The sequence below is a fragment of the Myotis lucifugus genome, unplaced genomic scaffold (genome assembly GCF_000147115.1).
Source record: "Myotis lucifugus unplaced genomic scaffold, Myoluc2.0 scaffold_259, whole genome shotgun sequence".
Taxonomy (NCBI): domain Eukaryota; kingdom Metazoa; phylum Chordata; class Mammalia; order Chiroptera; family Vespertilionidae; genus Myotis; species Myotis lucifugus.
The window spans coordinates 1650790-1671927 of NW_005871307.1; the positions used below are offsets into that span (position 1 = coordinate 1650790).

At 45.7% G+C, this 21138-nt stretch overlaps 1 protein-coding gene across 17 annotated transcripts in view; it reads left to right on the forward strand.

Annotated features, from left to right (window-relative positions):
- Nucleotides 1-21138, forward strand: part of RREB1 (ras responsive element binding protein 1) — a 190546-nt gene that overhangs the window by 126835 nt on the left and 42573 nt on the right. For 16 of the 17 annotated variants that reach the window (XR_002831726.1, XR_002831727.1, XM_023762740.1 and 13 more), the window contains 2 exons: nt 16444-16588; nt 17120-17256. Coding sequence is in view for 15 of the 17 variants with exons in the window: in XM_023762740.1 (XP_023618508.1) it covers nt 16444-16588; nt 17120-17256 (282 nt within the window). In the remaining 2 variants the exon portion in view is untranslated. Of the gene's footprint in view, nt 1-8444; nt 8543-16443; nt 16589-17119; nt 17257-21138 lie in introns of those variants that run through there. The other variant, XM_006099110.3, reaches the window with a different exon arrangement.

Below are 21138 nucleotides of genomic sequence, written 5' to 3' on the forward strand. Positions count from 1 at the left end.
TCTTATTTCTGATCTTAGGGAGAAAGTATTCAATTTTTTCCCATTAAATATGATGGTAGTTGTGGGTTTTTCATAAATGCCCTTTAATCAGTTTGAGGTTCCTTTCTTTTCATGGTTTGCAGAGTGTTTTTATCATGAAAGGCTGTTGGATTTTGTCAAATGCTTTTTCTGCATTTTACTGAGATAGTCAAGTTTTGGATGTTAAACTAACTTTATTCCTGGGATAAATCCCACTTGGTCACAATGTATAATTATTTTCATATATTGATGGATTTGATTTGCTAGTATTTTTTTTTGCCAGTATTCATGAGAGAGATTGGTCTGTAGTGTTCTTTTCTTATGATACCCTTATCTGGTTTTTTATCAGGGTAATTAATACAAGCTTCATAGAGTGAGTCAGGATATATTTCCTCCTTTTTTTTTTTTAAAGACTTTGTGAAGAGTTGTATTAAGTCTTGAAATAGTTGGTGGAATTCGCCATTGAAGTCACGTGGGCTTTTCTTTCTGAGAAGTTTTTAAATTACTAATTCAGTCTCTTGTGATAGGTCTGTTCACATTTCTATTTTTTCTTGAGTCAGTTTCAGTAGTTTATGTGTTTTCTATAAGTTGTCTAATTGGTTGGCATACAGTTGTTCATAGCATCCCTCCCATAATGCTTTTTATTCTGTGAAATGAGTGGTGTTGTATCTTCTTTTATTTATGATTTTAACTAGAGACCCGGTGCACAAATTCGTGCACGGGTGGGGCCCCTCTGGGTGGCCTGCAGGGATCAGGCCAAAACCCACAGTACAGCACCGCCTGCAGCTTCTACCTGCTGCTCCCACTCATCCCAGCCCCACTGCGCCTGCTGTGGGCTCACGCCCAATCAGCCCCAATCAGGAGAGGCGAGTGCCCTGAGTCTGGCACCCTCCCAAAGGGAGTAGCCTGCGGGATCAGGCTGAAACCGGCTCTCAGACATCCCCCAATGGGTCCCAGAGTGCGAGAGGTCACAGGCCAGGCCGAGGGACCCCACTGGTGCATGATTAGACCACTGAGGGACTGCAGGAGGGCTCCAGAGCATGTCTGACCCTGTCTTGCCCAGTCCTGATTGGGACCAGCCAGGGAGGGACGTGGGAGGGCTCCAGGGCATGTCTGGCCCATCTCGCTCAGTCCCAATCAGCCAGACCCCAGCAGCAAGCTAACCTACCAGTCAGAGCATCTGCCCCCTGGTGGTCAGTGTACATCATAGCAACTGCTCAACTGTCTGCCCCCTGGTGGTCAGTGCTCGTAATAGCGACTGGTCGACCAGTCAACTGTCTTCCCCCTGGTCGTCAGTGCGCATCATAGTGAGCTGTTGAGTGGCCTTAGCATATCATTAGCATATTACGCTTTGGTTGGTTGAACAGTCGACCAGTCACCAGACAACCAGACACTTAGCATATTAGACTTGTATTATATAGGATAATTTGAGTCTTTTCTATTTTTTTTCCTTAGTCTAGCTAAACACTTGTCAACATTATTGGTCTTTTCAAAGAAATAACTTTTGGTTTCGTTGATTTTCCTCTTCCTTTTCTGTGTTCTATTTTATTAATTTTTTGCTATAAACATTATTTCCCTCACTCTGCTTGTTTTAGGTTTAGTTTGCTCTTTTCCCAGTGCTTTAAGGTAGAGAAGATAAGGTTTTTTATTTGAGAACTTTTTTTTAACATAGGCATTTACAGCTATAAATTTCCCTTTAAACATTGCTTTAGTTGCATCCCATAAGTTTTTGTGTGTTGTGTTGTTTGGCTGTACATGGATAGACTTAAAAATGATTTTGAATGTTTTATAGCACAGCCCTTGATATTATCTTAATATACATGTCTCATTTATGAACAGCATATATTGGAGTTGTTGGTAAATTACTGTTTATAAATATTTTTTTAAAGAAAGCCCTAGGGATGTTTGTTTGTGTAATTTGGGGTTTTGTGCTGATTTTACTTATTGTGCATCATCTTGGTTTGGAGGAGAGGACTAATTGTTGGGGTCCAAGTGCTAGTCCTAATTCTGCAGAACTTTGTAGCAATTGCTTAATTTTTCCGTACTTTAACAAAATGCCATAGTAAAACCTCATTTAGAACTTGCGCTAAAAAATGTCGTAATGTTTGTGAAAGCATTCTGAAGGCCTACAGTATACTATGGAAATGTCTCTGATGGGGGGGTGTTTCTGAGTTTGTATTGTTAGCGTGCAAGGCACCCTTGTGATAATCTGTGGGCGGTGTGCCACTCTTAGCTGTGTGACCCTGGACAAGTTATTGGACCCTCTCTGTGTCTCAGTTAACTTCATTTGTAGAAGGCAGTGATATCTGTCCTCACATGGGGACATTGTGGGGGTTCATGAACTAATCCACGCAGAGCACTTAGGATAACGTTTGTTAAATAATAGTTATAAATAAATGGCCGCTGATGTTGTTTGTGCCACTGAGGGAAAATACACCAAGTAAGCATTCATGGAATGCCAGAGAATAAACAGAGGTGGTTTTGTCTTTGTTTTACTTCTTGCTATATGAAATCTGTAATTTCAAAAACAACACTTATTTAGCATATTTGAGTTTATCACACGACATTTATGTTCTCTGCAGAAAATTGCAAATAATGGGTTAAAAGAATATTTGGGTTTTGGTAATCAGTCATAATCATTACCATCTTCATTTGTTGGTGAAACTGTACTTTCGGAAAAAAATTATGAAAATGTGAAAACAGTTACAAAAATGTGCCACAGAGAGTAGAGTTAGATTTATTTGTCCCGGTGGATCTGTTCCAGAATCCGAAACTTGAATGGTGAGCTGAGATCTCTCCTAAGCACATACCTGTGTTACATTAATCAGGGGCCAGAGCTGTCCCGGGACGTGTGTGCAGGAATGAAACAGAGTCATGAAAACCCAAACTGATTAGCCTGCATCCTGGCTTGATTTTGAAAGCATGGAAGGAAGTCAGTGGACTATGAGTTTTGTGCTGAAGACCAGAGTTCTTGTTCTCATTTTCCTTCTGTTGCTTCTGCTGCCCGAGGTCTGAGGACCAGCAGGACTGAGTAGAGCCAGAGCTGCCTGCGGGGCGCCAGAGCCCATGCTGGGCTGCGGGGCTAGGGACCCTCCAGCTGCGCTTCCCTTGCTCTGAGTGCTGAGGATTGTGTAGGGCCCCTGCTTTGACAGGATTTGAAGATGCATTTCTCTGAGGCTTAGTTCCATAAGGCTGGTTTAGGAGCATGTAGTTCACCTGCCCCAGCCTCCTGCTCACCCCTCCCCCGTTCTGAAGGTCATCTGCACATGCACATGTGACACGTATCTCCTCGTGCGCACATTCCTCCAGGTCGGCCTTGCCTGCTGGTGTTTACTGTGAGCAGCTGCTGTGGGAGACAGGTCTGGGCTCCACCCAGACCTGTGTTGCTGCAACACTCAGGAAGCTCGCTCTGCATCTTACAGCATGTACAGTGAGGACCCCAAGACTTCCATCCTTTTCAGTTTCGGGTTATTTTTAACTGATATTGATGTAATCATCCCCTTGATAGAACAACTCACTTTATTTCCTTTAAGCACTAGTCATGAGGATATGTTAGTTATCTTTATTTATACGGTGAGTCTTTTTTTTTTCTTAAATCGATTGATTTTAGAGAGGAAGGAAGGGAGAAAAGAGAGGGAGGGAGGGAGGGAGGGAGGGAGAGAGAGAGAGAGAGAGAGAGAGAGAGAGAGAGAGAGAAAGAAAAGAAAGAAAGAAGAAAGAAAGAAAGAAAGAAACAAACAAACATTGATTTGTTGTTCCACTTATTTATGCATTCATTGGTTGATTCTTGTATGTGCCCTGACTGGGCATCAAAATCACAACCTTGCCCTGATCGGTTTGGCTCAGTGGATAGAGCGTCGGCCTGGGGACTGAAGGGTCCTGGGTTCGATTCCAGTCAAGGGCATGTACCTTGGTTGCGGGCACATCCCCAGTGGGGGGTGTGCAGGAGGCAGCTAATTGATGTTTCTCTCTCATCAATGTTTCTGACTCTCCATTCCTCTCCCTTCCTCTCTGTAAAAAATCAATAAAATATATTAAAAAAAAACCCCACAACCGTGGCATATCAGGATGGTGCTCTGACTAAACTACCCGGCCTGGGCACGAGTCAGTCTTTTTGTAGAGTTTCCTTTATCTTAGTTTTATGAGAGGACCATCAGCACGTAATCATCCCAACAGAATTGTTAGTAAAAGAAAATAAACTTCATAGAATCAGGTAGCATATTAAGTTATGTTAATCATGTTGACAGTTGCATTGTAAGCTCTGATAAAGCCCATAACTTATAATTTAATTCTAGTAAATAAATTTAAATGACATTTTAAAAGTAAACGTATATTTAGTAACTAGGGAGACTAGAGTTGATGCAAATTCGAGCTCATTTTGAAAACGGTTGGTGAAGAGACCATCTCAATTTATTAGCATATCTGGTATAGTATTTCAAGTTGCCACTTCCCTGTCTGCGGATTTTTGTGTTTTTGAGGTTTGAAAATTCTTTATCCCAAACCTTTCTAACCACAGCTTAGTTCCTGATCAGAATAACAGGTTGCCATCAAGTACAGAATATGTATCACGGAAACATCACCGCAGCTCCAGCTTTTAACTTCCCAGAATGCTTTATCAGTTGCTCCCACATTGAAAATTTGGATTGAGTGGTGCTTGTCTTCCAAAACAAACTTGGGAAACTGAGCCAGGGCCCGCCCTTGGGAGAGCTGGATGTAGGAAAAAGGGCATGGAGCTTTATGCTTTGCAAAAGTTTCCGGAAAGTGCTGGGCTGCAGAGCTTTGAAGAAGTAATGATACTTGAAAAGAGAGGATTGAAACAGTCCTCATTCAGAAGAAATCCTATCTCTGAAATGGGTGTTTTTTATTTATTTGTTTTTGCAAACTGTGATTGCCTTGGGAAAATAGGAAATTAACTCCCACTTTGCTCCTTGTTTTACAAACTGTAGACCTAAAGCTATGGAGTGTATGTTACGGTAAGAACACGCTGAAGTCCCTGGCAGGAGCAAACTTTCCTAACTAACTCCTCCATTTATTCTCTGAAGAGCAGGGATGTGTTCTCATTTCTGCTGTGGCACTACGAGGGTGAGGATGAGGGAGGGAAATCGCTGGAACTTGCTCTAGTTGTTTGCCACGGGCTCTCCTCTGCAGCGGCCGTGGCTTTCTGTGTTGCTGAGTGCAGGAGACAGACCCGAGGATGCCGTTGGGTAGTCCGTCTTCAGGAGCAGAGGCTTATGTGTCCCTGTGGTGCTGGAAGAAAACATTTCGCTGTACAGAAATGCAACCTGCTCGTGACAAATGAGACCACGAAGGCTCTGGATTTAGCGCCACTCTCCAATGCATGGGCAGAGCCAGCCTTGGCACGCACAGCCCAACTTGGGAATTTGAACAGGTGGCCAGCATTAAAGGACAGAGGAGCAGAGGCAGGACAGTGTCTTGGAAGGGGATAGTCGCTTCCTTACCCTCAGAGCCCAGCAGGAGGAAGGCCCCGTGAACTTGTGTCGTGGTAATACCGAATTTCTAAAGGCACGCTGTAGCTAGCTTTAGTGCCTGCCTCCTGCTCCGGAGTGGAGGTGACCACTCAGAGTCAGCTAGTCCATCTTGAAACAGGTCTTAGTCACCAGGTGCCTGCTCCCCTGACAAACTCCTGTGGGGGAAGGAAGGTGTCGTGCTAGTTCACATGGGAAGAAATTATTTTTAGGATAAAAATCTGTGTGTCACCCAACCCAGGACAATATGAACATTTGTTTCCTTTGAAATACCTGTTTAAAAAGGGAAGATGATTATATAATAACATTTCAGTTACCTACCACACTGGAAGAAAATATCTCTTGAGACTGCCCAGAGGCCTTGGCACATTCCGTCCACGGACGGTGACCAGTGCTCTGTGACCACACATGCAGCTCTCTGTGAAGATGGTTGAGGGCTGTGCACATGAGGTGTTAATGCTACAGACACAGCCCAACCCTGTGAACTGGCCTCGACATACGACCCTCACATGGTGGGTGCTCAATGAGTACTTGGGCACCCAGGCAGTTTCTGTACATTTAGTACTCTGTATACTGAAATAGACACAATTTGGGTATAGTTTAAAAAACATTTCTTTAATAAGCATTGAAACTGTTTTTAACTATAAAAAATAATTCTAGGCTGTTGTTTGATTATTTTTAAATGTTGTTAGCCTTTCTTTACATCTCATTGACTGGAATTGAAACCTGTTTGCTCTGATTTCAACTTCAATAGTGGTTTAAATAAAGGTGGCCTCTCTGTGTGTCCTCAGAGCACTTCCTTCCTCTCGGGGGAGGGCCTATAACGATGCTCCACGGATGGCGAAGGGAGCCTCCCTTTCTTCATCTTTAGCAGGGTAACATTTTGCTCACAGAGTTTGTTGTTGTGAGAATTAAATGCTATGATAGACACCCAAGCCTCTGGTTCACATAAGATGTTCAACAAATTATAGTTTCCCGTCTCCCTAAGAAAACTTAACCCATCAGTGCCTTCCACATGCTGGTAGCCAGTGTACTTACAAAACCCAGGAAGTAGACTCTGCATACCCTTCAACCTGGAGGGTCCAGAGGCTGTGTTCTAAGAACCCAACAGTCTGAGACGGTGTTTTGGGAAGTAGCTGTGTGCCTTATGCCTAAATTTCTTTTACTAAAGTGTGCAAATCTGTACTATTCGAATGCCTTTTGGAGGGATTTCTTGTTCTGAGGTGTTTTTACATTTCTCATGTGAATTAGCATGTATACCAACAGATGAGCATTTGTGGTCCCTTTCAGAATTCTTTACATCTTAGATATGTTCACAGCGTAGGAAGCTATCATTATTCCCTGAGAAAAAGAACAGGTTGGTAGAAATAGGGAATTGTGACCTTGCACACCTGAAACTAATATAATGTATGTCCATTATACCTCAACTTAAAAGTAAGGACCGGTCATAGAGATTTGCCACAGAATTGTATTACTCAAGTAAGATAAAAAGCATAAGAAAATAGCAAAGCTGACAGTTGATGCATTTCAGTTGACAGTCTCTTGTGCAGACTCTTATCGTATTTGCTGACATTCTCTAAAACATTTCCCTTCTACTTTTTTTTTTCTTTTTCAGTATTCCTTAACAGTCAAAATAATTGGGGTATTTTTTTAAAAAGGATATTTCAAAAATGTGCTCACTTTTGATTCTGCATTTTTTCTGGAGGGCAGTTATGCCAAAGAGCTCTCTCATAAAACTTCCCAAGCTCGGGACACCAGGGAAGCCTTTTTCATACTGAAACTGATTCTCGAATTTACGATCTGCTTCATAATTAAATAGTTGACTATCACTTGGCTGGATGGATGCTGATATTTATAGCAGGTTCTCTTCTGTTTGGCAGAGGCGGTGATGGTCTATTCATTTGTTTTGGAGATTAAGCAGACGCAGAAAAATGTTCTCTTGCATGCAGGCAGTATGGTGGTTTTGACATATCTTGTTGAAATATTTCAAAAGTTCAGTTGCACCAAGTAAGACTGATGAATGGCATCGCAGTCTGGAGCACCTTTGCTTGCCCACACTTGAACAGCCTGGCATTTGTGAGAGCTGGAAATTAGGTCACAGAAGGGAAGGTATGTGTTTGCTGGGGATAGGAGGAGGAGTGGAGAGCTGGCCGCTGCTCTGGAGTGCCCTGTTCTCCTCTCCCACCATGCCCTCTCTGCTGTCCTGACAACTCTGAGCAGATCCTGAGTGTGTCCAGTCTAGTGTTATAATACCATAGTATTAAAGTGAAGAGGAGGAGAAGGAGGAGGGCGAGCCTGGTCACCTGCGTCAGATCACAGACTTAAACCTTCAGGTGCTGGCCACAGTCCCACCACAGCACGTCCTGCTTTATGCCTTGCATTTTTCCGCCTTTGTTTAAATATTCAACCTGTCCAACCTGTTTGGGCGGAACAAGCTGGTGCTAGCAAACATCTAAACGTGCCCACTCACTGTCAACGTTTTTCTCTGATTTGTTAAGGAAGGTGATTAGCAGCAAAATCTGCCCCCACCCTCTACTAAAAAGTAAACCAGCAGCACAGAAATGTTAGGATACACGCGTAGCACATTGAGTCCTACTCAACCTCCTCTTGGGCGTGTGCATTGTACCCGTGGGTCTGTCCCCTTTGGCATCCTCGAAGACACTGGGTTGATGGAGAGCTTGTTGGCTTTCAGTGGAGAGAGATTTTGTATTTCCTAAATGGGGTTCATTGGTATGTGGTGTCAGCACTTAATTCTTCAAAGGGATTGTTCTAGTTCTACAGGTGGGAACACTGAGGTCTGCAATGTTACGGGGTTCAGCTAAGATCGGAAGCAAACCTTGGCCCCTTCTTTCTGGCTCCTTCTCTCCCTGGCTCCCAGTGCTGGAACAGCGTGCTCCTCTCCCTGCAGCACATCACCTGGCGATGCGTCACCTGTGGCCAACAGAGACCAGTGTGTGCCTCCTTAATCCCGTATTAGAGAAAAGGTGACTGCACTGCTACCATCGCGCAGGGGCTCTGTCGCTGGTTGGTGCTCACAGGTGACGTTTCTCTTTGGATTCATTTTCGTGATTTCTCTCTCAGAGATGAATTGATGGTGGTACCCCGTTCCTTCTCTGCTCTTTCTCTCGGCCCCTAATAATATGACATGGTGTCCCCGTAGTGGTGGTGACTCCCCCACACTCCTCCCTGCTCCCAGCGCTCACCCTCCGTTCCCCCGGTGGCGGCAGGCCATCGAGGAGGGCCATCCTAAGCACTACTTGTTCCTCTTCTGGAAGCAGCCGAGCAGCAGCAAACAGTGACTTGGCACCACCTTACTGTGGCGATAATCATCTCTTCCTCCTCTGCAAGAAGAAAGAGGATGTGAAGAACTAGCTTCTGCCATCTTAAAGTTAAAGCGGATTCCCTCAGGGCTGGAGTGAGAAAAGGTCTCGGTGACTTCAGCATTTCCATTCTGCCATGAAACTGAGGTTTGGGGGTTGGCCTAACTGCCGTTCCTTAGCTGTTTGCCACAGAAGCACTCTCCAGCTAAGGGGATGGTGGTGGCTTCCCTTAGGGATGATGGCGTTCTCACTGCAACCATAGGTCCCCGAGTCCTGCTGCAGGGCCTACTCTGAATGTGGAATTGGGACCCCAGCTGTATGGGAAGGTGGAAGAAATTCAGGGAGCATAGCCTGGGGAAGGAGCGGAGCCTGGGAAGCTGCCTAAAGAAAAGTGGCAACTTTCTACTTATTCCTCCGGATTAGCACAGGGAAGGTCAGGCAAGACCATGTCATCTCTGCACGGATGAGAGAGTTCTCTTTGGGTGTGATAGAGGTCAACTCATCCTACCTCTGAGGTCTTTTGTTTGTTTTTTAAGAACTTGTGATTTTATATGGCAATATATACTGTGTATTTTTGTGGGCATTATTAAAAGATATCCAGGGAGCCAGATAGTGACAGAAGCATGTTATAACAAATGAAAATTTTAACAGAACTAGGAAAAATAGTACATGAGGGTTTAAGGTGTACTGATTCTAAAGCATGATAGTTAGGAACAGGGTCTAGAATTGCGATTTTTTTAAGGTTGATATTTATTGATACGGGTTACCTGCCAGGCTTTCCTGTGCTGAGTTTGAAAGTCAGGAGAGGGGGACGGAGCTTCAGAGTGAGCAGTGAAGGGCCCTCTGTTTCCTCAGCAGACAGTCAGTAACTGGAAGACCTTGTACCTCGATTCTGATGTGTGGTCAGCAGCTTCCAGTATCAGCATGGCAGTGGGGGAAAGGAAGGCAGTAGCCAAAAGGTTGCCTTTCTCCTTCTTGAAGGATGGCTTGGGAGATTGGGAACATTGAGGGAAAATACTCTTCAGGCGTCATCCTCTCAGCTCTGTCGATCAACAGGGAAGTGTTTGTACCAAGGTCTTAGGTGAGACCAAGATGCAGTAGGAATTACCATCTCCCTCGTGATGAAGGAGACAGGAGCTGATGGGACAGGAGAGCAGGCCTGGGGGTCCAGCCAGAAATGCAGTCTCGCATGGGGTGGAGAGCTCTGGCTGAGGAGCCGTGGAGATGATGAGACTGAACCCCTACTTTGAATTAAGATTCCTTAACTTTGTATGGAGTTTCGATTCATGGCACCACCAGAATGTCGGGCTGCAGCCAACAAGGCAACAAGTGGGACATGGTCTTTTAGACACTTCCCTCCCTCATCTTTTGCCCCTGAGCAGAGACAAAGGCAGCAGGATTAAACTTAAGTATTAGCACTAAGATGCAATTCTTGCCTTCGCCCTTGCCTGTGCTGGTCACATTGCCCGTGTCAGAGCATGTGGAATCCCACTGGCTCATGTTGGGGTGGGTGCAGCGTCCCGGCATTTCAGGAAGCACATCCTGAGAGCCTTGGGAGCAGTCTGGTGGAGGCATTTCCACAACCAGCCTGCAGACAGCAGGAACGCCTCCCTGCGGTTTGCACTTCACGCTAGGCTGACTTCTAGATCTTTCTGAGAGTGCTGTCTCCCGGGTCAGCAAGGCTGCTTACACCATTGTCCAACCTTCCTCCGCACCCTGGCACAGCTGGTGTGACCTGCTTTCTGGATAAGCATGACTGAGCCTGAACAACACCCGAATTACTAGAAGGTGCCTTTGAGCTCACAGGTGGGGCCACACTGGGAATGGCTTGATTGATGCCATCCTCTACCCCTCCACCCCCACCCCATTCACCTCCATCTTCACTCCCCATCCCCTCATTTGGTGGCACAGGACTCTGTGGACATTACAAGTGTCTCTCACAGCTCCCCACCCTAAACTCTCCCTCTAAACTTGTTACAGAAACATACACTAATCTTTCTGCAGGCTTTCTTTTTTTTGGCCCACATATAGGTTGTAGAGCTGTGGTGCTTCTGAATCTCATGCATTCTCTCTGGTTGTCACAAGACTTTGCTGGAAAAGCAGAGCGAGCACGCGAGGTAGGAATGGAGATGTGTCTGTGATCAGGCTGCAAAAACCCGTTTTAAACCTGTTGACTTGAGTTTGGCGGCCCCGAGCGGTACTGGGTACAGCTTGTGTACAGTAAACTTGCACAAGGTCTGCTGGTGAGCCAGGGAGAGGTTTAATGCTTATATCCAAAAAATGTCAATATCTGAGTCCAAAAGTTAACCAGATCCTCGAACCGTATGAAGGGTTAGAATTTCCCTGTCATCTAGTGACTCACACATGACCTGGAGGGTGTGTGGACACCCGGGGTGCTGGGGCCAGGCCTGAGAACGTGCATTTGTAACAGGCTCCCGGGTGACGCTCATGTTGCTGGTTAGAGGACCACAGCTTGAAAATTAGTGTGCTCTTGGAGGCTGGTAGTATTCTCCTGGTACATTTCACAGATGTGAAAACTGAAGCTGAGGTCACCTAAGTAACTTGGGGAGTCTCCATGGTTTCCAGGTGGTAGAGCCAGGACTCGGCCTGTGCAGGTCTTGCAGCTCCCAGACTGCCTAAGACTTCAGTGCCATCACGTGGTCGCTCTGCCTCCTACACTGTCTTCCCACTTGAATTTGCTTTTTTTCATCTATCCCAATCCCTGCTGGCTTCTCAGAGCAAGCCAGTGCTTGAAAGGTTAAGAGTTTACCTGTGTTTCCAAATCTACAGATTTACATACCTAAGAAAGGTCAGCAGAAAGTTCCCGTATTTGGAACTGGAAATGAGGAAGTTCAGGGAGGAAGGGAGGGTCTGTCTCCTTTGAGTTACTGGGTTGGCGTTCGGCTCTTGTACTAGGTGTATCTGGTTTAGCTCTGATATATTCCTTACTCTTCTGGACAGCACACCCTAGATACAATGGATCTTTTCACATTTTAGAAAATAAATGATTATGGGAGGAAAACTTGGGAGTTGAAAATCAGCATCCGTCTCAAAATTCAAAGTAGGCTCTTATCAGTGCTAAAAAGACTCCAATTTAAACTGTTTTCCTGGTTTAGGAAACATCTGCAGCATTTGTTTGGTTGTTACTGTAAAAGCCACTCTGGGTGTTATGAACAGCAGAAAGCAAAAACGTCACTTGACTCTTGAAGGAGCTCTGATAAAATTCATTCCTCAGACCAGGTGTGGCAGGATTTCTACTACTGAAGTGGCATACCTCCAAAAGAAAATTCTAGAATTTTATGCAAAAAGCAGATGCTTACCTTGAGTTTGCATTAACTTCTCTCTGCTGTGAATGTAGGTATAGTCTTTAATGCATGAATACAGGTTAATTCTAGTAGAGAAAACATTAGCATGTGTCCTCAGTGTTCACAATGGGGTGTTTTTTATTAAAGGCTCTTCAGTATAGCATTGTTTACTGTATAGTCTCCTATCGAGTTTGCGAACATTAAATCCTATTAAAGGAAACTTAGAAGGTGTCTCGGAAACTGAGGACATACATTGTAGTGATATTGCAGGTGTAACAGATTTTCTGCATATTTACTTCATCCTGCCCTCCATTCAATGATTTCAACAAATACTTATTCATTCCTTTATTCAGCCATTTTGGCAAATATTTATTGACCACCTACTATGTGCCACCAGGGGCTAGTGCAGAGAAGGTGAAGTATACTTCACCACCTGAACATTGCATATTTCTCATCCTGGTCAGTGTGGAAAGTGTGAAAAGATGTTAACTGTTTAGGTGCAGAATGGAGGAGATGGCTCTTAGGAACTAAAGTTGTGGCGTTGCTGTTAAACACACACAAGGAAACCCCAGCTCTGTTTACACAGCCTCTGGAGGTGGTGGTCCCAGCCCTGTGGCTTTCACTCTCGGACCACATCCACGTTGGTACTCACTTCTGACCCAACATTTTCTGAAGGATGTTCACACACTGGAGAGTATTCCAAGGTTAGTAGTGATTGGCATCATTCGACAGATGAGAGAACTGGCTGAAGGAGCTGGAGTTGTTTAATTTTAAGGAAGCTTTGGAGAAAGGCAGTCATCATTCTGAATGTAGACTGATTCTGTGTTGCCCCTGAGGACAGATAGACAAAGAAGGACAGAATTTTTGGCTTCCCATGGGGAAGATGATTTTAGCAATTAGCACTTGAAAATGGAGAGGTCCTTGTGCTGGAAGTAGTTACAGAACTAAGTGATGGTGTGTCTACTGTGTTTATATTTGAACAATGGTAGTGAGAACTTCCTGTGCTGAGTGGGAAGCTGGACAGCATCTCAGCTCCCTTCCAGTTCTGAGGTTCATTGCAATTTATTGGTTCTTAGGGTACATGGAAATTAGATGAATTAGCCCTCTAGATAAAACATAAGGGAAAAATAGACCCAAACCTTTTAAAGAAGAGAAAGAGAATTATCTCGTCTGCACCAGCCCTCCTCTCTGTTTTGGCCATGTTCTGCGGCAAAGAAGCCATGACTGGCTCATCATGACGACTCGCCCGACTTGCGGTGAGGGTTCGGGAAGAAATGGATAGCCAGTGCAGCCACTCCTGCTATCCGAGGCCAGAGAAGGATATCATTAACCACAGATCTCAACCAACTCCAGAAATGGTTGGAACTCCCAACCCTGGCAGCTCAGCTATTGCCTGAGTTAAGTTCTTAAATGAACCTGCAGCTTCTGATTACCATGTAGCTGAAAGGATGGATTGGGGACACCCTATGTCTTGGCCATCACCCAGAGATTTAACTCTGTAATGGAGTATTAATTGAACTCTGAACCCAGGGCTCCAGCTGAGCACTCTGGGAAAATTGGAGTGGGTTGATGTGTTCAGCGGCCTCATATTTCCTACCAGCCCCTCAAGACTGTTGTGATCTGGTCTCCTCTCCCTGTCTTTGACAGGGATGCAGTTCAAGGACAGTCCTAGTTTTTCAGAATAAGACAGAGGCAGGACTGGAGGTGGGGAATGTTCTTGCCTGACCTCGGAGCGTTCACTCCCTGTTGTAATTTTGTTAGCGTTTGCTATCAGCTGCTAGGCCTTGGGCAACAGTCCCTCAAAATGGAAGTATGCAGGTTCAGGTTCGATCCCTAAGAATGCAGCCCATGATCCAGAACCCAGATCCAAAGGCCTGGCCTTTGGAGGTGATTTGGAGGAATAGCATGGACTCTGGTGTCAGCACACCAAGGACGGTTCTGTCCTAGCTGAGGTCCCGGGTGTGTCAGCCTCTCCACACCTCAACAGCCGCATCTGCAAAATGACAGTAATATTCTATGTAACATTCCCATCAGATCCTCACTGAGTACTCACTCTCGTACCTCCTCTTCCTGTCTCTGTGGAAACAGTTGTCGTAAATCCTAAGAACTAGACATGCTAGTATCACCTGATAGAGAGGGCAACCAGTGAACTGCTGACAGTTCTCAGTCTGATTTCATTTTCTCATGGGTTATGGCCTCATGTTCATCTGGAGAGGTAACCTGTCGACTGTTGAAAGGGTATTCATTTTTTAAGTTAATTTTGAGTTACTTATTGAAAGGGTGGGTTTGGTACTAATTCGAATCCCTTAGTGTTATACTTCCTCAGGGCTTAGATGCTATGAAAAAATTCTTTTTACATTTCTAAAGTTGGAATGTACCATCCAATAAACATGGAAAGAAGCTTGTTGGCCTTTCCTTTTTCCATCCAAATACTGATGCTAAGTGGTGGTCTCCTTAAATCCCTGTAGAACAGAACGGGTACTGAGAGGAAGGCTGTTTGTTTTCATGAACTTTCCCAAGGCTTAGGTGACCAAGGACTAATACCAAAGCACCCTTTCCTGATACTCTAACTGGGCGTTATGGTTGGGATTTTTTCCATTCTCTGCCGCTGAGTCTCTCTGCTCCACCACACCGATTCCCCTAAGGACACAGGTTTGGCCTGAACCCCCTTCCTTGAGGCCCATTTCCTTGAAGGTCAGGCCATGTCTATGCTGCCGGCAGCTGGTTGGGCAGGGGCTAATGTGGGGGCCCCTCCGTCTTCTAGAACGTGTCTGTAGAACCAGAACAAGGGAAGTCCACATCTTACCCCCCACATGCTCAGCAAGGACTCGCAGGTGTCGCAGGGCGGGTGATGTGAGGGAAAGGCATTATCTTAGCTATGTCACTGAGTCGGTGGCCCGAGGCCTGTGTTGTGGTGCTCGTGGTTCGAGAACTTCTTCACCTTTGCATCCTCAGCCTGTCTTCCCTGAAGAAGGCACCCCCAAAAGTGAACTGAACTTCTTTTCACAAGTGTGGTAGGATCGTTTATGAAAACTGCTGTTTTCCCATTCCTACCAACGTCTCCAGTACAATAATCCTATAAAGGAGTTATTTATAAAAAGCTGTGGCTGCATTCTGACGTCGGGCACAGTTGAACCCGTCAGAGACAATGGTGGTGGTGGTGATTGTCATCAGAAAGACTAAGCCTTTTATGTCACAGTGCAAGGACATTGAAAGTGGCTCTCTTTATATAATGTCATTCTTTCCCTGTTGGTCTTGATACCTTGTTCTTAGGATGTTTGTTTTAGAACTTGATAAAGTTAGGTCACTATAAATCAGCTATCCATAAAACTCTCTTTTTGGAACCCATAAAACTCTGTATTGTAATATGTATATATATTATGAATATGTAATACTTATATGTATAGTTCTAGTCTCATAGATGTCAGGGTTGCAACATGTAACTTACTCATTTTATTGTCCCAGCTATTCCCATGAGCTATTAATCCATGCAATACCATGAACAACATGGAAAGGCTTTTGGGTCTTAATAAGCATCCCAGATATTTGTTCAGTCACCACTTCCCAAATTTGACCCCAACATCCTTCAGAAAGCAGAAGAGAGAAAATGCAGTACTGGTAGATGGGGGGTGGGTCCTGGGGGTCAATATAGAGTGATTACTTGGTTTGTGAACTAGTGGTATCTGGGAATTCTTTTTTTTTTTTTTTTAATCCTCACCTGAGGATATTTTTCCATTGAATTTTAGAGAGTGGAAGAGAGAGGGAAAGACAGAGAGAAACATCAATGTGAGAGAAACACATCAATTGGTTGCCTCCTGGATGTGCCCTAACCAGAGCCTGGGTCTAGAAGGAGCCTGCAGCCTAGGTACGTGCCCTTGACCGGACTTGAACCCAGAACCCTTTGGTTTGCAGGCTGACACTCTATTCACTGAGCCAAACCGGCCAGGGCTCTGGGAATTCTATAGTCTGTAGAATTATGTGTCCTAAAATAGTCCATTTTGCCTGAATAAGAACAGGTCATCAGATACTTTGCTTTCATCTCATTGGTGCCAGTGAAGTTCATGAATGTCTCCCAACAGACAGCAAGGTATTAAGTGACATTTTTTGGATAGCAGTTGCAAGAGACTTAAGAGGGTTCAAGGAGGGTTCAGGGAGGTTAAAAAGAGAGAAGTCACTGTATAAATTATACGTCATATCTCTTAAGAACATTTACCAATGTCTAAATATAAAACATTTAAAAGGAATAAATCAATGCATTTCTTTTTTGCTAAATCACATTGTGTGTGTATGTGTGTGTGTGTGCGTGCTTTCCAGACATATGAAGATTCACGAGAAGGACCCGAACAGTGCTACTGCTGCAGCCCCGCCATCCCCACTGAAGCGTAGGCGGCTGTCCTCCAAAAGGAAACTGAGTCATGATGCCGAGTCGGAGAAAGAAGACCCAGCGCCTGCTAAAAAGGTCCTCTCTGCTCCCAGCCCCGATGTGCCTAACCATGGGACTCTTGGTAGAAACACACCTAGTCTTTATTTTTGCAGGGGGTGGTGAGGGGGGGGGGGCGCTGGCCTGTGTGTCCCACGCTGTGTAAGGTGTCTACCGAAGAGGGTGTGTGTGCTTCCTCTGTGGAGCCCCCGGAGCCCATAAGGAAAGGGAGAGCCCGTTCCATTGCTCCTCTGCTTGTTTTTTTCCAGCTAGAATGGCAGCTGCCTCAGTGTTAGGGACTTTTACTCCCAGTGCCTGTCAAGCTCTAGGTGCTTTGTAAATACGTGTTGAATGGATGAGTGGCTGAGGGTGGATGGGTGGGTGGGTGGATGTTGTATTTGGTGAGTGTTTGTTTGTTGCATGAGTGAAGGACTGGTCAGGTGCATCCTAAATACCCAGGAGGTGGCTCCCTTTCCTTTTCGATGGCCTCTGGACCAAGTGTTGGCAACGCCTCAGATGCCAGCCCATGTGGGAAGCCTCCTTCGTGATTTCTTTTTCCTCTCCCCTAAGATGGTGGAAGATGGGCAGTCAGGTGACTTGGAGAAGAAGGCAGATGAAGTGTTCCACTGCCCAGTGTGTTTCAAGGAGTTTGTTTGCAAGTATGGACTGGAGAGCCACATGGAGACCCACTCAGATAACCCACTAAGGTAGGAGGAAGGGTGGAATATGCCTGCCCTCAGAGCTCTTTCCCATCCCTATTACTACATACCGGGCTGAAATGATTTCACCTGGGTATGATGATGCTAGTAAGGCCATTAAAAATGGTGTGTGAGCCCAGCGGTGTGGGTCAGTGATTGAGCATCGACCTATGAACCAGGAGGTCATGGTTCAATTCCTGGTCAGGGCACATGCCCAGATTGCGGGCTCGATCCCCAGTGGGGGAAGTGCAGGAGGCACTTGATCAATGATTCTCTCTCATCATTGGTGTTTCCCTCTCCATTCCTCTCTAAAATCAATTCAAAAAAAATATTAAAAAAGAATGGTGTGTGATGTCAGGCTGAAAGGTGTTAGAGCAGCAGTTCTCAACCTGTGGGTCGAAACCCCTTTGGCGGTCGAACGACCCTTTCACAGGGGTCGCCTAAGACCATCGGAAAACACATATATAATTACATATTGTTTTTGTGATTAATCACTATGCTTTAATTATGTTCAATTTGTAACAATGAAAATACATCCTGCATATCAGATATTTACATTACGATTCATAACAGTAGCAAAGTTACAGTTATGAAGTAGCAACGAAAATAATTTTATGGTTGGGGGTCACCACAACATGAGGAACTGTATTAAAGGGTCGCGGCATTAGGAAGGTTGAGAACCACTGTGTTAGAGAGAAGGTGCCGTGCTTACTGAGGTTCCCTACGTCCTTCACTCCTGGGAGGCCCGTGCACACGCGTTTCCTCACAGCTTTTAGGCAGCAGACCCACTGTCCTCACAGAAGGTGTTGGTTGCAGCCCAGATGACGTTAGCTGTGCAGGAGTGTGCGGTGCGGGCAGGAGAGGCCAAGCAGGTGCTGTAGGTGCAGGTAGGTGGGACTGGACTGACCGTAGCACAGGACACGGAGAATGCGTTTTGGTGTGAGACCAAGTTCAACTTCGTGCGACATTTGACCTAAAGTGAAGCCCGTCCCAGAGAAACAGTGATGGGTGATAGTCCTGCTGGTCAGCCTCAAGGTTAGGTCTCCCCGCCCTCCCTCGCAGAAAGTGCACATGCTAATACGACTTCCAGCAGAATTTGGGGTTGTGGGGGGCGGGGCACTCAGCTTTCTTTCCCAACCTTCCCTGAGAACTTTCATCCGGTAGAAAGCCCTGTGTTCTTAGTGAGCAGATAGGCTTGGAACCTTTTCCTACGCAGCTGCCACTTTTTAAATTTGTAAGCATTGGAATCAACTCGGTGCCAGGGGGAGCCTCTGGTGCCGTGTGCCGCTGGAAAGTTGCGTGTCTGCCAGGGTCACCCAGGGCAGGTGTCCGCATGCAGGGCTGTGGCTTCGGGTTTCAGGAGACAGTGGGGGTTGTGGAAATCTGGATGTCTGTGTATGGACCACATTGCCTTCCTGAGATACGTGTTTGCTTGTGACTGAGGAGTGAAGGGGTCTGAACAAGCCGGACTTTTGTGTTGAGGGAAAAGTCTAATTAATAGTATGGTAACATAAAGCTGTGTCAGGTATCATTATCGTTAATCACATTAGCTTGACATTTTTTCATTAGGGGAAAAAGGGATTTATGACAAGTTTAAACTGCTGAGCAATTGAAGTGCTATAAAATGTCCCTCCATAACTCCCCCATTTTGAGAAATTGCATGACGCGTGGAGTGGTCAACTCCTGGGTCCCACTCCTGTCTGCTCACAGGGGACTTGACCAGCTGCATCTGAACCTTGACGGAGAGCTGACCAGACGACCCCTGCGGGCCCTTTCAGGCCTTCAGTTCTGTGAAGCTGAAACCTGTCTCTTAACAGTTGTTCTTTGTCTACCAAGAAACAGCATTTGACTCTTTTATAAGCCCTGTAGTTCTGAGAGATTCAGGAACTTGACTTCGCGGTTTTATTAACATCCACAGCATTCCCAGGATGTGGGCTTGTGGTGGGTGGTGAATATTGAATTAGCTCTCCAGACTGAGGACCTGAGCAAACAGAGGTGAAGTTACCTGAAGTCACATGGCAAGTCGTGGGCAGGGGCAGTAATAGCCGTGGGACCCCCAAATCCTGTCACTGCAAAGTAAACACACTGCTAGTCTCCGAGTCCCTACATTTTTGTTTCACTTCATGCTTTATTCTGTGTTTAGATATCATTAGGAACTACCCACTTGCCCCCTTCTGTGTAATTCTGCCCTGCAGGGAACATAACTTGAGTCTCAGTAGAGATTGTGGGTGGCTGGAGCCCGCACAGTGTATAGCAGTGATAAAGACCAGGTGTCCCCTTCTTAAATGCCGGCCTGCACCAGGGTGTGGGTTCTCCTGACGGAGCCTTCTAGACAAGCAGCTTCTCCAGGGCAGGCTGGGCTTGCTGCTCAGAGAGGCTGGAATGGGAAATGCACTGGACATGGTGGTTCTGTTCTGCACGATTCAGAGGGTAATACACTCACCGTGACGCCAGGGCCACCGATGGGCTGTGATGTTGAACCTCAAGTCCTGCCTGTTTTCATTCCCTACTCAGGTGTAATACCCTTTGTTTGGTGAGGGCTTGACTGGAGAAGTTTTGTAGCCTGGCAGGGACTCAACCCCTCCTGGAAGCCCTCCCTCCCACCGGAGCCCCTGGATGCTGCACCCACAGTGCCCAGCAATGGCCATAAGAAGGGCTTGCCTTGCTTCCATTTGTGGGACAACCAGGCCATGCCCTGTCTAGCGGCTGTTGCTAGTTGGGGTGGGGCTTGTATCTGGAAACCAAAAGGAGCTGATTACAGAACATAGTTAATTTCCCTTTTCTCCTCACTGCTCTGCCTTTCCACATAATAGCCTGCTATCAAGGAGACCATGGGGGCAGGCAGGAGCCAGCAGGGCCCAGCCAGGCAGTGAACTGTGACAGTAGCTGGTGGGAGAAATTGCTTGTTAACCCAGAGCTAAAATAGGCACCAACTCCATTTGCAAACACCAAAGGCAGCAGAACCACAGTGGGATAGATGCTACCAGTTTAGACAGAAAGTTTATAACTCAAAACAGCTGTTGGCTTCTCTTCTCTCCTGCCTTTACCCCCACCCCCACTGGAAAGATGCTTGTTTCTTAATAAAAAAATGTTGGAAATCTAAACTCATATAAACGCTGAGGCCGTTGTCCTCCACTCCCCTGTGTTTCAAATTAACGAAGTGTCAGTGTAGAAAGACAGGAAGACATGAGGCTGCTTGTAGTGATTCTAGCTCTGGCTGGTTATTGCCTGGGCCCTGTGACTAGCAGTAAACCGGCCCTCTATGGGGCTCCCAGACAAGAAGTGTGGGGCTTCCGGAGACCTGGCATTTGGAATCGGAGGTGATGCGCAAGAGTGTTCAGCGAGCAGGTGGATGGAAAAAGGACATCCCTGTGTGAGGATGTTTCAGGGTGTTCAATTTCTTACTTGGTTATAAGAATAGAACAGAGTAACAGGCCGTACACTTCCACGAATAAAGTTAGCTGGGAGGGAAGTGCAGCTCCGTGCCCACAGGTAGGAAAAGAGCTATGAATATCATTTTAAATTTTCTAGTAGCCACGTTTTAAAAAAATAAAAAAGAAACAGGTGAAATTGATCATGCTTTGTTGATTATACCAATACAGTGGGGCCTTGACTTACGAGTTTAATTCGTTCCGAGACCGAGCTCGTTAAGGAGCTCGTTAAGGAGCTCATTAACTCAAATTACTCTGTCAACTCAATGCAAAAAATCAGCCAAGAGATAGCTGGTATCTCAAAAAACTCGTTAGTCGGGACACTCATAAGTCAAGGCCCCACTGTATGTCCAAAATATAATGTCAACGTAAGTACAATATAAAAATTGTCAGCGATATGTCTTAGTTTCTTAGGATAAGCCCACCGATAGCAGGGATGGTGCCACGGCAGCGGCTTTGC